The sequence below is a fragment of the Danio aesculapii genome, chromosome 18, assembly GCF_903798145.1.
Source record: "Danio aesculapii chromosome 18, fDanAes4.1, whole genome shotgun sequence".
NCBI lineage: Eukaryota > Metazoa > Chordata > Actinopteri > Cypriniformes > Danionidae > Danio > Danio aesculapii.
Window position 1 is genome coordinate 53,959,154 of NC_079452.1, and position 16,530 is coordinate 53,975,683.

The 16,530-nt window shown below is 34.8% G+C and overlaps 1 protein-coding gene across 2 annotated transcripts in view; it reads left to right on the top strand.

Moving 5' to 3' along the window:
- Positions 1-16,530, top strand: part of pik3c2a (phosphatidylinositol-4-phosphate 3-kinase, catalytic subunit type 2 alpha) — a 70,876-nt gene that overhangs the window by 43,856 nt on the left and 10,490 nt on the right. For both annotated transcript variants that reach the window (XM_056477898.1, XM_056477899.1), the window contains exons 14-23: positions 327-435; positions 3,539-3,681; positions 5,618-5,806; positions 6,009-6,102; positions 7,581-7,675; positions 8,488-8,668; positions 11,593-11,697; positions 13,783-13,875; positions 14,325-14,454; positions 15,890-16,026. In XM_056477898.1, the coding sequence (XP_056333873.1) occupies positions 327-435; positions 3,539-3,681; positions 5,618-5,806; positions 6,009-6,102; positions 7,581-7,675; positions 8,488-8,668; positions 11,593-11,697; positions 13,783-13,875; positions 14,325-14,454; positions 15,890-16,026 (1,276 nt within the window). The remainder of the gene's footprint in view (positions 1-326; positions 436-3,538; positions 3,682-5,617; positions 5,807-6,008; positions 6,103-7,580; positions 7,676-8,487; positions 8,669-11,592; positions 11,698-13,782; positions 13,876-14,324; positions 14,455-15,889; positions 16,027-16,530) is intronic.

Sequence of the window (16,530 nt, forward strand, 5' to 3'; positions counted from 1 at the left end):
AAAAGTATGAATACATCGGTGAATGTATTGATGGATGCATGGATGGATGGATGGATGGATGGGTAAATAAAAGCATAGATAGATAGAATGGATGGATGATAGATACATGATTGATATCTAAATTATATCAAATGATAAAGGTTGGATATGTAGATAAAACAATGGATAGATGAATGCATACTGAATTATCTGGAAATACGGGTCAATAAATAGATTTTCAAATTTATGCTTATGAATAGAACAAAGAATAAGTTGTTACTTCCATGTGAGGTTGATGAGTTTGGCACAGTTTTTGAAGTTTGTGTCTTCCTGCTGCTGTGTTTCAGGGTTCTGTCCAGAGGCAGTAAACTGCTGAGTTTGTGGACGTCTCCTCAAGCCGTTCAGCCAGGAGCTGCAGGCAAAGGGAGGAATCCTACAGAGAAGATCATACTGCAGGTCCTTACCTTTTCCCTTTCTTTTTGTAGAGTTTACTTGATATTAGTTGCATCCCAAATGTCACAGTACGCTTATGTACTTATACACTCATAAGTGTATAAGTTTTGTGTCATCCCAAATGGAACCCGGCGTTTTTTTTTTTTTACTAAATGGAGATTTAAACCTTTCCTGGTCAACATTTAATGGTTGCCAAATTAATTAAATAAAAAACCCGAAAAAGAGCCAAAAAAATAAACAAATAAGACTTTCTTCAGTAGAAAAAATATTATTGGAGAATTCCTTGCTGTTTTTTGGGAAATATTTTAAAAAGAAAAAAAAAAATCATAGAAGGGCTAATAATTTTGACTTCAACTACAGTGCTCACACAGGTTTTTAATGTACTTGTGGTGGTAGCTAGATTGAAACACACCTTTTGCCCACATCACATAACAGGGTGTCTGCGGGGTCTTAAAAAGTATTAAAAGTTAATAAATCAATTATGAGAAAATTAAGGCCCTTAAAAGGTGTTTTAAAAGTCTTAATCTCGTTTTTACAAGGTCTTAAATTTTGTTCAAGCGTTGTCCAAAGTGTTTGAGTCCAAAACAGCATAGATATATTTATTTTCCTCGATTGGTTCGGAACGGGTGCGTCTGGCCAAGCTCCTATGTCTGGGTGATGTCAAGTAATTTGTGACAAAAGCAGAAGGTGATGTGATGCTCTCCACATATAGCGAAACCATAGAGCAGGGCTATTCAATGGGCGGCCCGCGAGACAATTTGTTCCGGCCCTCCAAATAGTGTGACCAAGACATCAAAAATAAATTTAGTTCAGTCAAAAACGGCCGCTATAGTTATGAAGTGACGTGCGTCTGTTCAGCACAAGCTGCATTTGAAGGCTGCGCAGAGTGTGAGTCACCTGACATTAAGCGAGTGAGTGGCGCGAGCAGCCGAAAACTTTGGATACTTAAGCTAAAAGGCTTCTCAACGCTGCGTTTCTGTTGCACAGAACGAAACTGCTGCAACTAAACCAGTTATGCCACTTGTGCGCTAGTTTAAAGTTCCGAGCTTATAGCTACACCAAGGCTAATACGCACACACACTGGATTAACTCACATATCATGGCTTTTCCATGCGCAAGTTCGTTATTTACAATATTATAATATATGCCAATATGTGTGCGCAAGCGGAGCGATGCGCTCGCACCTTTCAGACGCACCGAGTTGAAAACATCTCACGCCGTAGCGTTGAGAGTTGTGTGTACCTTTCAGTGCAATGTAAACATAAGATATGTTAGATGAATTATTCCAAATGAATAAAATGATTATGTATGTATGAACGCAGATGATAACAACAGTTCATTTAAATACTTACCTAATTTACTTTAGACGTGATAACCGTGAAACCATCATTATTCTTCAGACTATAAAATCATACAACCAAAATATATAATTGCTGCATCCATAATTGTTATGCAGTTCACATCATAACATATGAATGTGTCTGAATGTAGAAGAAGCCTGCTTAAGCAATATACTGCTTTTGTTGTGCTTTGAAATACAACATTTGAATGTTTGTAAAACAAAAGCCACATTGTACAATGCAGTGATATTATGTACTTTCAAAATACAACATATTAACACTTTAATGTAGGAAAATACAATGTGGGTGTCTTAAGGAGCAAAAATACAACATATGGGCTCTTATATGCTGTTGTCTCATCACTCACATATCTGTCACATATCTCTCTGGCCCCTCATTTGGGATGCTTTTCATGAACTGGTCCCCATGACAAACTAATTGAATAGCCCTGCCACAAAGCAAAACAGACGACAAAATGGGATAATGCAAGTATACTCCTCGTTGGAGAAAGACGAGTTTAAACAGTGGCTGAAGCTTGTCGCTGAAAACAACCACGTAGTTTATTTTAATGTTTGTTTCTTCCGAGTTTATCTAAGTTATATTGCGCAGTTGTGCTTTATTCGTTTATTTACTACAACTCTTTATTACAACTGTTTATTAAGTTAAAGGTTGGATACTTTGAACTTGAAGTGGCGGCAAGGTCTTAAAATATTCTAAGATGGTCTTTAATAAGTCTTAAAAAGGTATTGACATTTCCTTTTGGATTCCTGCATATACCCTGCATAAATAGTTAACTATATGTGACAAAGCAAGCATAATTTAATTAGTAAAAAAATATATAAACTGTTATGCTATGTTAATGCTATTCCAGAGCCATGTGCACCCACTGACAGGTAAAATCTGCTTCTCTCTATCTCGCATTCAAGTTCAGGTTGCTTTATAAATATCCTGCAAATGATAAATAAATGTCAGAAAAAAGGAATAAAAACACACAATATCTCATAAAATTATAATAAATGCAAGAATAAAACGTGTAGATTATTTAAATAAGGCAAATTAGTTGATTTAGCCATTTCTAATTGTGTACAAATATTTTGCAGCCAATTTAAATTTTCGGAGTCATTTAGATTAAAGAATTAATTATTTAATGTTTCTCTCGCTCTTGCGGCAAAAGCCAAATCCCAGACATTTTAGTAGATTTAGAAACGGGTCGCAAAAAAAGATGCGTCTCTGTGGGTCTGCAGAGCACGTGAGACTGTCTGTGGGAGTTTTTCACAGTTCTCATGCACAGTCTGAGCAGTACAAAACTTATAAATGTTAGATTTGGTTAATGTTTGGTAATATTGGGCGGATACAAAAAAAGTGTGAAAGGATGATGATAATAAAAAAAATGTCACTAAATATATTTGGGTGGCCATTAATATGCCAAAGTAAAGTCAATATGTGGGAAATGCTGAACTGTATGTAGGCTTCTCCATACATAAGCTCCTCCCCTTACGCAAGGCTCCTGCCTACATCAAAAACTCCGCCCCTTCCACTATGTAAGCAAAGCTGTGAGTGTTGCGTTCATGAAATATTCAACAATCCACATTTCTTTTTACAGTTTGAATAAGTGCGTCTTCCGGGTATTTAAAGTGCACTTTTCAGTGTGAATGCACTGCTTATACTGGTTATACTATAAAATGATGAAGAATAGTGCAGAATTATTAGATTTTTTGGCTGACCTGTTTTCCTGCTTTAAATATTTGTTATTTGTCCATGCACAGGTTGACTTCCCCAGTTCTGCGGTGGATGTGCTCTATGTTGGTCCTCAGGAGAACGGCTGCCCGGACCCTCAATCTCTAGACCCACTTGATCAAGACGATCGAAGTGAGATAGAAAAACTGTGTGCACGAGCATCTGCTTTCGGGTATGTTTGAATCAGAAAAAGACCTCATGGAAGTACGTAGATTTGCATTGCATGAAGGAAATGCCGTTGTTTGATCCTGGCTTTTGGTAAATTCCCTTATCAGAGAGATTGTTATAATAACAGTGCCATGTTCTTTCTGTCTTATATGAGCATCAGACACTCCATAATAAGCCTAAGTAGCAGATAAACTGATAGTGATTTGAGAGATGGAGGATAATGGAGACTTTCAGAGTATAATGTAATTAAATCAGTTCTGCCTGGTTACTTCAATTATATGAATTCCCTTCAGCTTATCTCATTTAAGGGTTTTAATTGGATTGAGGGTTAAGTGACTGAGTTTTTCAGGATATAAAAATGTTTGTTTAAATATCATTGACATTATTAACACAGGCCACACAGCAGCCAAATGCAGTGTTGAGTCATTTTTCCACTGACAAATACAGTACTTTCTAGACCAGGGGTGTCAAACAGTTTCTGGAGGGCCACAGCCCTGCAAAGTTAAGTTGCAACCCTACTTCAACACACTTACCTGTAGGTTTCAAACTAACCTGAGGGACTCAATTAGTTTGATTAGGTGTGTTTAATTGGGGTTAGAACTAAACTGTGCAGAGCTGCGGCCCTCCAGGAACTGAGTTTGACACCTGTGGTCTAGACATACAACAAAGAAGTCCAGTAACAGTTTTTTTATTTCTTCTGCTCACCAATGTTGCTTTTATTTTACCAAAAATGTCAGTATAAACAGCATTATTACAAAGTATTTTTAGAGATAGAGACTAATGTGTTTCTATTTGAGTATGTTTTAAATTTAATTTTATTATTGTGTTGTGAAAATCTGAATTTTCAGATTCCACTTATCATCCAGTTCCATTCTTCAGTGTCACATGGGTCTTCAAAGATTATTATATGCCAATTTGCTTTCCAGTATATATTTTTGAGATATTGTGTGTATTCAGATATTATTATTATTACTACTACAAGTAACACTTGCAACAGTTGTGCTTCAAACTTTTTTGGAAACTCGACAAAAAACAGTAAGTTGTACTGACATTAAACATTACCAGGTCCTTGTGTATATGGAAGCCTGTTTTTTTATCTTACAAATTCTATATTTAGAATTTTTCTCTTGTAATTTAATATGTGTTCCGTAATTCTGACTTTAGTCTCAGAATTGCACAATTATAACTTCTTATCTAAATCTAACAAAGTCTTGATTGTAAGATGTAAACTCCTAATTGCATAAGAATTGTGAGATGAAAATGTTGCAGTTATTTTTTAAAACGTTTTATTAGCAAGCTATATTTTGTTCATTCACAGATTTTATAACCACAATATTTCTTTTTGTTAGGATTCACAGCATCATTTTGGGAGTGAGTTGATCTGGCTTGTGTGTACAGGTCAATTTTGTGTCACCCTGTAGCAGAGAACCATTTAGTTTTTCAAATGAATTACATTTTAGGGGGTTTGCTCGTAAAGCTATAGAGAAAAAATAAAATCTTAAGACTTAAACTGCCTGTGATAGCAGAATGACTTTCTAATGAAGAAATATTGCAGCTGGAAAGCAGGCAGTTATTTAGTAGTGAAAAGGCATGTCTCATGTGGAACAGAAAGCTCAGTCAGCTTTAAAACAGCCACACTAGGCTCAGTCTCAGTCGGTGGGCTGCTCTCCATGACCATTTTGTGAGCGTGGCTTGCTGAATGCCCACCGAGTGCCAACAGCTGCCAGGCATACAGCTTTTGGCTGCCCCTTCGCAGACTCATTTAAGAGATGTGAGTTGTTTCCCGTGCCTCTTATCTCTGGATCAGGACTAAATCTTTCTTTATGGTGTGTGGAATATCAGGTTGGAGTCTCTGGAGTGTTAGTTCGAAGCCCACTAGAAGTACTTTATCCACCTTGAGATTAACCAGCAGTTTTTATGTTTGTTTTTTTTTCCACCAGACTGTCACGGGCGGACAGGCAGCTGCTTTGGGACCGGAGGTACTATTGTCGGGAATATGAATACAGTCTGCCGAAAATCCTGACCAGCGCACCCAGCTGGGACTGGGGCAGTATGGGGGAAATCCACGCGCTTCTTCACCACTGGCCTGTTCTGACACCTGTGTCAGCTCTGGAGCTCCTTGAATCCAAGTATGTGTCCAACCTGCTCTCTCTAGATTTTATTATCTCTTATTTTTTATTGCACAAGCTCGTTTTAACCGTATGATCTTTTTAAAGTGTCACTTTGGTCATATGATCTTTCTATTTGTTGTAATGTCGCACTTTTAAACTTGTGACCACTTTTGACCACTTTATTGGTTTTATGAGCTGCTTTATGACTGCTTTGCTGTAGGTTTGCTGACACAGAGGTGAGGAAAGTGGCTGTGAGCTGGATCCAGAGCAGCAGTGATGATGAGCTGGCTGATTATCTCCCTCAGCTGGTGCAGGTACACACATGTTGGTTTTTTATTTTATTTGGGATCAGTGGAAACAGAATGTACCTGCGCTCTATTTAGAGCTTCACGGCAAAGGCTGTTAATACTTATGCATTTGATTTTTCAGGTTTTTTATTTTTAATAAATTTGCAACAGTTTAAAAAAATATTTTTTTTACACACTGTCATTATGGGGTGTTGTGTGTAGAATTTGAGGAAATAAATGAATTGAATCCATTTTGGAATAAGGCTGTAACATAAAAAAAGGTGAAAAAAGTAAAGCACTATGAATACTTTCCAGATGCACTGTACTTATGATTAATTTATGTAGCACCGTTGTCCTGCAAGACACAACAATATTTTGTGCCTCTGTATGTCCATACATGTAGTGGAATGGCAATAAATCTTGACTTGACTTATTTTATACTGTAAACATAGTATTTTCTGTCTCCCTACTCAAACCTTATCTCAAAGGACACTTCAAATTTTTCATTTGTGAAAAAAAAACTCATTTTGTATTATTTATAAGTTATTTGAAAAAGGGATTTGAGCAACGTCCTCATTTCACCTTTTGCTGGTAATACTATGTCGTACCCATGTCGTTATATAAATTTGGGTCCTGTTGTCACAAAAGTTGTAGCAAAAGTGTGTTGTTATTTCATGATACGCTTCAGTATACTAATAAAAAGTAAGCGTTTAGCAATCTTTTTTTAAATAATGAGTACTCATACTTTAACCCAATAACTGCCACCCAAATTTTGGGGTTTTTGAAAATGATGTATAATATACAGTATGCATTTTAGATATAGATAATTAAGATAAGTTCAGGTTCACACAACAAGTAAATAAACACATAAAAACCGCCCCATATGAGGGGTTAAAAGAATATTCTTTAGTCTGATTTGAAAGTAATGTTTTCGGACACTTTATTGCATGATATGTACAATTAATTGAATGTATTGTACTTGAAATTAAACTGCAATTTGTTAAGTAAGTTTGATTACGTGTTTGAACTAGTATTGGTAAAGTGTACTGCAGAATGTGTTGGTAAACATTTATGGTAACTAAGATTTACTTAAATGTCATCCCTATTTATTTCCAGTTTAGTGTATTTAAAATATGGTACAAAATGAGAGCACAACACACATTGCAGTTTAAATTGTGATCTAGAACTTCATGTGCTGTTTACATATTAAAACAAGTGTGCTTCAAAACTACAGTACGCTTATTTTAACTAAATTACTAAAACTAAATCATTTCAAATGTACTTTAAACTGTGAATCTGCCATTATTATTGTGCACTGAATTAAAGTGCCTAAAGTTTAAGAGTCAGTCATAGAATGTACCTTCTTTTTTCATATTATCTGCTTTAAGAATTATGTCTAGATTAGTGATCATTTGAATTAAACTAAAAGTTCATACGAAGTGCACTTCTTTTAGGCAAGTGTAATTCAGAAAGTAAGTTGAACTGGTTTCTGCTTTTGTTTGCAGGCAGTGAAGTTCGAGTGTCACCTCAACAATGCCTTGGTGAAGTTTCTGCTGTCTCGAGCTCTGGGAAATGTCAACATTGCACATTATCTTTACTGGTAAAGTTTATGAAGATCCTGGTCATGTTTCCAGTTCATTCAAATATATAATTGTTAGTTTTGCAGTTTAAAACTAATTCTAATAATTGTCCCACTTTATAGACATTCAGTATAAATCTGCTATTTTAAATACATTATACATAAATGCAATTGTGCCTAAAAGATTTCAGTTGACCTTTCCAAACACAACCATCAAAGACTTCAAGGACAACACATACACTTAAGACACTAATACACTTCTTTGAACATGTACACATAGACATAACCTATATACTATATAACCATGTTTATATATAATAGTTTTAACTGTTAAAGCTATTAGTTACTAGTAAATTACTTATTAGTGACTAATAAAGTTAAGGTAACGAATAACCTTAACTTTTCTGACTTTGATTGTAATGCAATAATGTGCACCTGTAAAGCTGCTTTGAAACAATAATTATTGTGAAAAGTGCTATACAAATTAACTTGCATTGAATTGAATTGATTAAATTAAGATATTATTTTTTCAATCCACCGTGAATGTCTACCAAATCAAAACTTTCGAACATTCAAAATCTTCAAATAAATCTTCAAATAAGATTTTTATTATACAAATTCATACATTTAATTATATATAATTAAATAACATAAATATATATATATATATATATATATATATATAATATAATTATAATATATATAATAAATTTAATTAAGTAGAAAAGATCTTTGGTTTTAAATGATGTAATATTACGCAGTGAAGTCATACTGTCTTTAGCATTCGAGTCTTTGTTGATTTTCACATTTACTGGGTGACTGTTTGTGTTTAGGCTGCTGAGGGATGCGGTGCAGAACCCGGCGTTTGGTCAGCGTTATGAGCGGATCCTCTGTGTGCTGCTGTGTCTGTGCGGGACCAGACTGAGGGCTGAGCTGGAGAAGCAGACCCGACTCGTTCAGCTGCTGGGAGCTCTGGCTGAAAAGGTTCGGCAGGCGAGCAGCTCCACCCGACAGGTAAACCAGGAAAAAAATTGTGGGAATTTGGGTGATATTTTGTCATTTTATTTTTGATGTGTACATGTTTCTTTTGTGGATGTGTCTACAATACTGTTCAAAATGTAGATTCTAATATGCTGATTTGGTGCTTTTTATTTAATCATTCTTTTTTTATTTTGGTGTTTTGGATTTTGTTTTTGAAATAGATTTGCTGCTTTTTTGTTGTTTTGTTTTTTTATTACCAGTATGTTCTGAGGAATTCAAACCAAAGACTTCTGGGAAACAAGAAAAACAAGTTCTAAATTGCTCCTAGTTCCAATATCTAATTGAATAATGCTGTTCAAAACATGATCTGAATAAACATAAGCATAAGTATATCAGGAATCTCATGTTTGCTTTTCTGCGTTTTTCTTTTCTTTGGGATTTCAACAATGTTTCAAGAAAAACATTTACAAGTATTTTTCACACAAGTGTGACTGATTTTTGGATCAGTGGATGATTGTATTTGGATGAACCCTTGAACCCTATGCCTCATCCAGTCAATACTGATATCATATTAACTTAGCAGGATACTCTATATGTCAAGTATATGGCAACCCAAACGCCACACCTATACAGACATGTTAAGAATTTTATTAGAGAACTGCAATTAAATAATATTATTAGTGCTGGGCAAAAATTCATCTGGATTTAATTGCATCCAAAAGAAAAGTTTGTTTTGACTTATTTTATATTATGTATATTTTAAATAAGTATGCATAAATACACACATGCATGCATATATTTGAGAAAAACCTTATTTATATTTAGATATAAATAGATATCAGATGTTTATGATATTTTTATTCATGATATGTTTATGTGGCTATTTAAATATCTACATAACAAAATTGTTTTGTGTGTATGACATATGCATAAGAAATATATAGATTATACGCACATAATATATCAAAACAAACTTATATTATGGATCTGATTAATCTTTGCCTGGCTGGTTCGAGTTCCGGCTGGGTCAGTTGGCATTTCTGTGTGGAGTTTGCATGTTCTCCCCATGTTGGCATGGGTTTCCTCCGGGTGCTCTGGTTTTCTCCACAGTCCAAAGACGTGCGCTATAGGTGAATTGGATTAACTAAATTGGCCGTAATGTATGAGTGCATGTGTGAATGCAAGAGTCTATTGGTGTTTCCCAGTAGTGGGTTGTGGCTGGAAGGGCATCCACTGCATAAAGCATATGCCGGAATAGTTGGCGGTTAATTCTGCTGTGGTGACCCCTGATAAATAAGGGACTAAGCTGAAGGAAATTGAATGAATAATCTTTGCTCAGCCCTAAATATTATGTAATATTAGTGTTTTTCTATGTGATGTGATGGATGTACCTTAGAGCCCAAAACAAATTTCCCTCTGGTACAATAAAGTATACCTTAAACAACCCTTATTTCTAAAAATTGGAACCATTTATGTGAGCATCTTATCTGCCTTATTCCAAATGTGTTTAGACTTGTGTTTTGAAGAGTCCAGTAAATTACTTAGCAGTTACTGAATCTTTTTTTTATAAGGATCTGACTTTGTGCTCTCTTTTTGGAATGGAAAACAGTCATTCCCATATGGCTGCCACAAAGTGGGATATTCGTAATTCTCTAGAGTGTCATTGTATTCTGTAGCATTAAGATCTTTCTTGCCTGGAATTAAAGGATCGTGCCAAGCATGCTATTAGAAGGGGGTGGGCCACATACTTTTGGTCCTATAGTGTCTCAACTTATATCTCCCACGTGAATAAGTGGTTTGCATACAGATGGATAGCTCTGGAAAGCTTTTAATTACTAGACTTGTAAACACATTTTATTGCATTATTTCTTTGTCTGTCTTGGCTAAATGGAGTTCTCCGGGAATGACTCCAAGAAACAAGTTATTGTTTTTGTACTTCCGGTTTCATTGTCTGAAGTCAGTCGATTTCTATTAAATTATAATTTTTTTCAATGCCTGGAATACATTTATTTTCTACAAACAAGAACAATAAAAAAGAGCAACAGTATTACTGGGACAATTATTTATTTTAAGCTTTTATGCGTCTTTAAAAGTGCTTTTATAGTTTTAAAGCAAGACATTGTGCAAAACATTTAATCCCACTTTATATTAGGTGACCAATGTACTTGCATCAAAAAATAAATACAATGTACTTAATGTGTTAAAAATGTATTGCAGAACATGCCTGGGGCTCTTGAGGTGGGATATTGGTAGGGTTAGGGATAGATTTGATGGAATGGTTGGTTTAGGGCGGGTCAACATTCATTCATTTTCTTGTCGGCTTAGTCCCTTTATTAATCCAGGGTCGCCACAGCGGAATAAACCGCCAACTTATCCAGCATGTTTTACGCACCGGATGCCCTTTCGCAATATAAATGTGTATAATAGATAAATAGGTATATTAGATAAATGGGACTCAAAAACAGCCAATATGTGGTGGCAAGTCTCTATTTTAACAAGTGATTGATTGAATTGTTAATTCAAATGATTTCTTCATAATAGTGATTCATTTAGATGCAAGAAAGGACTGCTTTTCACACTTTTTATTTAAAGTCATATTCCTTGAAGAAAGATGCACTAAAATTTCTCTTCTGGATTGTTCAGAAGTGAGCTTCTTATTAACTGTTAACGTTAAATGTTAACTTCTTGTTAATCAATGCCAAATCTGCTATTGATTTTGTAATTTTGCTTAACTATACTGTATCGTAAATCTTAAAGCTTTGAAATGCCACACAATGTGTTCATGTGTAAATTCACATTTCATGATGACCAAAATCAAAATTACAATTAAGAATATTTAGCTGTTTTTTTTAAAGCCTTTGTTTTCTTATCGTCTCTGTGGTGCTCTATGGTTTGAGAAAATCCAGATGCAGTCTTACGCTGCTTCATTTTTCAATCTCAGTGTTTGTCCTTTTTAGGTGGTTCTCCTCGAGGGTCTAGAGAGGGTTCAGTCTTTCTTCCAGAAGAACAGCTGTCGACTCCCTATTAGCCCCAGTCTGGTGGCAAAAGAGCTCAATATCAAGGTGAGTGCAAACTGACCCCGATAAATCTGTTATTTTCAGTATAAAATGCTGTTGGAATGAAAATGATAAATAATGTAGAGATTTAGAGACTTTCCAAAGGGGTTTTGCAATAGTTTTTTTAGTTTGAGGAATGCAAAAAAATGTAGTATGGAAAATTTACAATACTTTAACATTTTTACAGCTTTTAACATTTTAGTAAAATAAATGCAGAACAAATCATTATTTTTGCTGGTAAATCTATTTATGAAGGATCTTTTGACATGAAATTGAACCTGGGGTCCGTTCTTCCTATGTGGATTACTCAATTAGCTGGGTTTGGTTATTAAAAATTGTACACAATTCTGGATTGTTTCGTTCTTCAAAACTCATCCTTGAGTTGTTGTCATAGTGGCTCAGGTGGCTCAAACCTGCCTGGGAGCAGGCTCATTTCATATAAACAAGATTAGATCGGTTCAGTTCAAGCAAAGGTAATACTGAAAGTATGTACAGAATGCTGATAATTTCTTACTGTAGTAGTTAGATACACTTGGGAAAATAGAAAATAGTTATAGTTATATATATATAAAATTAAAATTATTTTTTATACATTTTTTTTATAAAAAAATATATAATATAAAACTGATGCAACCTGCACTCATAGAGAACATTTATTAATATAGACTTTTTAGATACAAACACGTACAATTATTAGGTACCCTCCCTTATTATTAGGTATGATAATATTCACAATACCACTGTATTCAACTGTTTTTTTTTTTTTTTTGTTTTTTGTTTTTTTAAAGGAATAATAATTTTTGCAGTCATGCACAGGTTTTGGCAGCTAATATGACTGATTTGATGCTTTACAAAAGTTGCAGACACCTTTACCAATATATACTTTTGATGCATAAATACTGTTTTGATGCAAAATTCATTTAAACAGCAAGTTATTCCTTACTCTGATTAAGAAAGTTGTACTATAATAAAGAAAATCTGCTCTAAAAGTAAAAATAAATTAATGAAATACTCTTGACACAGGAAAGTGTAAAGCCTGCAGCCCACAACAACTGTGAAAAGTGTATCACATTTAACAAACTGTTTACTACGAATTTTATGTAATTTTTCTCATGGATACTTGATAATTGAATATTAATCAGATGATGCCATTACGCTGCTATGCCATCAGCCAATCATTGCATTGCTGATCATGATTTCAAGGATAGATTTATCTTTTTATCACAACACGCGCAGCGATCTCAGATCAATTAATCCAGACATTTTAATCTGATTTGCAAATTTATTTGAAAAACCAAATTAGCCAGAGATCAGTTATCAAGATTAAAAGATCAAAGATCTGTCAAATCATCCTAGATCATTTAAGCGAGATACGAAGAACGGACCCCTGATGTTGGTAAAAAACCAAACAATCCAAAGATACAAATAAAACAAAATTAACAAAAACTCTGAAACCTTAGTTATGAGTAATAACACACAACTACACCCATATCCACAACATGAATTTTGATCAAACATTTTTATAAAACGTATGTTTCCAATAAGTAACTAGATAAGAACATTTGAGAAACATCAGTGCAGTTTATGTTGTAGAACAAACTTTCAACTATTGTTCAAGTTGTTTACCTGAGACTTTATTTTACTCATTAACTGAAAGCTCCCATTATAAAAGACCATAAAGAAAATCTCAAGGTTACTCATTCTTTCTGATTTGACATCTTTTCTGCACAACTCGAATAGTGTTCAGAAAATGTTTATTGTTTCTCAAGATCCACACAGCTAAGAGACCAAATACTCTAGTTTGTGTGCCAGATTTTGTTCTGCTTTGCTGAGAAACATTCACATGTGATTCACTTCCATATCATCCTTGCTCACTCCCCCTCTCTTCCTGTTTCAGATATAGCGATCTGCACAGTCAGCGAAGCCTTAACGGTGTCTCTGAACTCCTTTTCTTTTCTTCCAGTCAGGGCTGCCCCCATTTTCAAAGACCCTCTTTGTTGCCGTGTTGAATCCGTAAATCTGAATCTAAAACCCTCAGGCTGATGCTTTTGTAATGTGGTTCTTGTTTTCATTCCTTTGCTTTAAAACCAGGTCTGCTCCTTTTTCAATTCCAACGCTGTACCTCTGAAGATCGCACTGGTTAACGCAGATCCACTGGGAGATGAGATTAATGTCATGTTTAAGGTGTGTTAAAGGGCCTCTGTAGGTAGAATGGACTGTTATTGTTTTACATCATGTTAGTTTGACCATAATTGCACAGCATTTGGTTTATTTGTATATTAATTGCAATAGCGGGATCGTCCATTTAACTCAAGCCATAAACATGCATGATTGACTGAAGTTGGACTTGACTTTGAAAGTGGGCCGCACTAAAAAAAAGAAAAGAAAAGTAACAATAATTGAATCCTCATCTTAGTCATGAGCATGCCCTCTAGTGGTCTTATCAGTAGTGCAACAATCTTCTAGAGAGAAAATATTATGTCTATTATAGTATTATATGAAAATCTTAATAATAATATACATGTATGTCTTTTTACAGTAATTTCTGCTTGATGATTTTAGAAATTTTCTCTTTTTTTTGGATGAATGTTTGAATCTCTTATCTACATGATCTTTATATATCTGTGTTTTAGGTTGGAGAAGACCTGCGGCAGGACATGTTGGCACTGCAGATGATTCGGATTATGGATCGGATCTGGCTTCAGGAGGGACTCGACCTGCGCATTGTTAACTTCAAATGCATCTCTACTGGGAAAGATAAAGGTATGTTCCACTCTACAAAATTGACTTTTGACAACATAGATAAAATGGTTAAATATTTAAATGCCGTAATAATTTACTGTACACATTTTTGGAGGTCAGTAAGAATTTTTTTAATCTGTCGCAAGCTGCATTTATTTGGTCAAACAAGAATGTGATATTGTGACAAAATGTTAGTTTAACATAAGTTTTCTGTTTATTTAATTTTATATATAGTTTTTTTTTGCTAATAACAGCTTTATCACCAGCCGTTACGCTTGATTTCAGTGTCATGCGATCGAGCAGAAATATGTGGATTGTACCTTTTAAACTTTTCTTAATTATGAATTATGTTCAAGGATTTTTACATTTTATTTCATGATTTCTTAATGAATAGAAACAGTATTTGAATAGCATTTACACTCACTTTTTAAAAATTGGTGGCATTTTTATTTTTAAATGAATAGTTTCTAGCTAATTTTTTTTTATTTACTTAACTTTTTATTTAGGATTGCTTTTAATTAATCTAATTTAATTATTATGTCTTTTTTCTTTTATCATTGTAGTATATTTTATGTATGTTGTCTTCATTTGTATGTAAATTGCTTTGAGAAAGTAACTTTTAAAGGCGCTATATAAAATAAATGTATTGTTATTATTATCATATATTCTTGTTGAATGTTTCCCAGAGATGTGTTGCGGCTGGAAGGGCATCCGCTGCATGAAACATATGCTGAATAAGTTGGCGGTTCATTCCGCTGTGGTGACCCTTGATTAATAAAGGGACTAAGCCGAAAAGAAAATGAATGAATGATTCTTGTTGAATGCTAAGTATTTAAGATTACAAAAACAAACAAACTAGTAAATGGTTCTAAAGGCTTATTTATACTTCTTTGTCAAGCGCACGCGAATGCTCCAGTGCTCCAGTGCAGCCGTGGCTGACGCTGATGCGCACCTCTCAACAAATGTAACTACACATCGCAATGACGCGTAGCCAGTCAAACCAGTGGGATTGAGAGCCGCGCAAACCCGTTGGAGTGAGTGTTACAAGTGTTGGGCCCTGTGAAGGAGCTTCAGATGAGAACTGTTGTTTTGTGTTTACCTTATGATTAATGTTCCACCGATTCCCGCAGAAAAAACAAAACACAACAGAAAAACATACTGCCTGTTAGCGTTTTATAAGTGTTATTGTTGTGCAACACAAACAGCACGCAGAAGTATAAATGCACGACTATGCGCACGGCAGATGCGGTGGGTCACGTCAATCACTCATCGCAGAAGTATAAATCAGCCTTAAACCACCTATACATTGTATGTACAGCAATGGCTAATTCTGCAGATAAAAGAGAATGTTGATAACAGGCATGCACACCTAATTATGAGTTTTTAGTCAAATATAAACACGATATGTCAATTTTCTTCCCATATAATAGCATCTCATTTTTGTTTTTTGACGCAGGTATGGTGGAGTTGGTACCATCTTCTGAAACGCTGAGAAAGATTCAGGTGGAGTATGGAGTGACGGGTTCATTCAAGGACAAACCTCTTGCCGAGTGGCTTCGCAAGTATAACCCTGCTGAGGATGAGTATGAGAAGGTACATTTAAAACTTTAAACTGGATAATAATCCATTGGTATCTTTAGTCAGACCGCTTCATTAGGTTCACCTGTTCAATGCAAATATAGTCAGTCAATCGCATGGCAGCAGCTCTGTTGATTTAGCCATGTAGACGTGATCAAGATTATCTTCTGAAGCTCAAAGCGAGCATGAGAATGAGGAAGAAAAGTGATTTAAGTGATTTTAAATGTAGGATGGTTGTTTATGCCAGATGGGCCTGTTTGAGTGAGTATTTTACAAACTCTGCTAATCTGCTAGGGTTTTCATAGCCATTTTTAGGGTTTACAGAGAATGGTCCAAAACAAGAGAAATTATTCAGTAAGCCTCAGTTCTGTGTGCTTTATTGATGTTAGATGTCAAAAAAGAGTGGCCATACTTGTTCAAACTGATAGAAAGGCGAAATGTAATCAATGCTAGGCTGAAATCTATACTCCTCATCAAAATTGAATGATGAAGATTTGAAAAAGGTTGCTTGGTTTGATA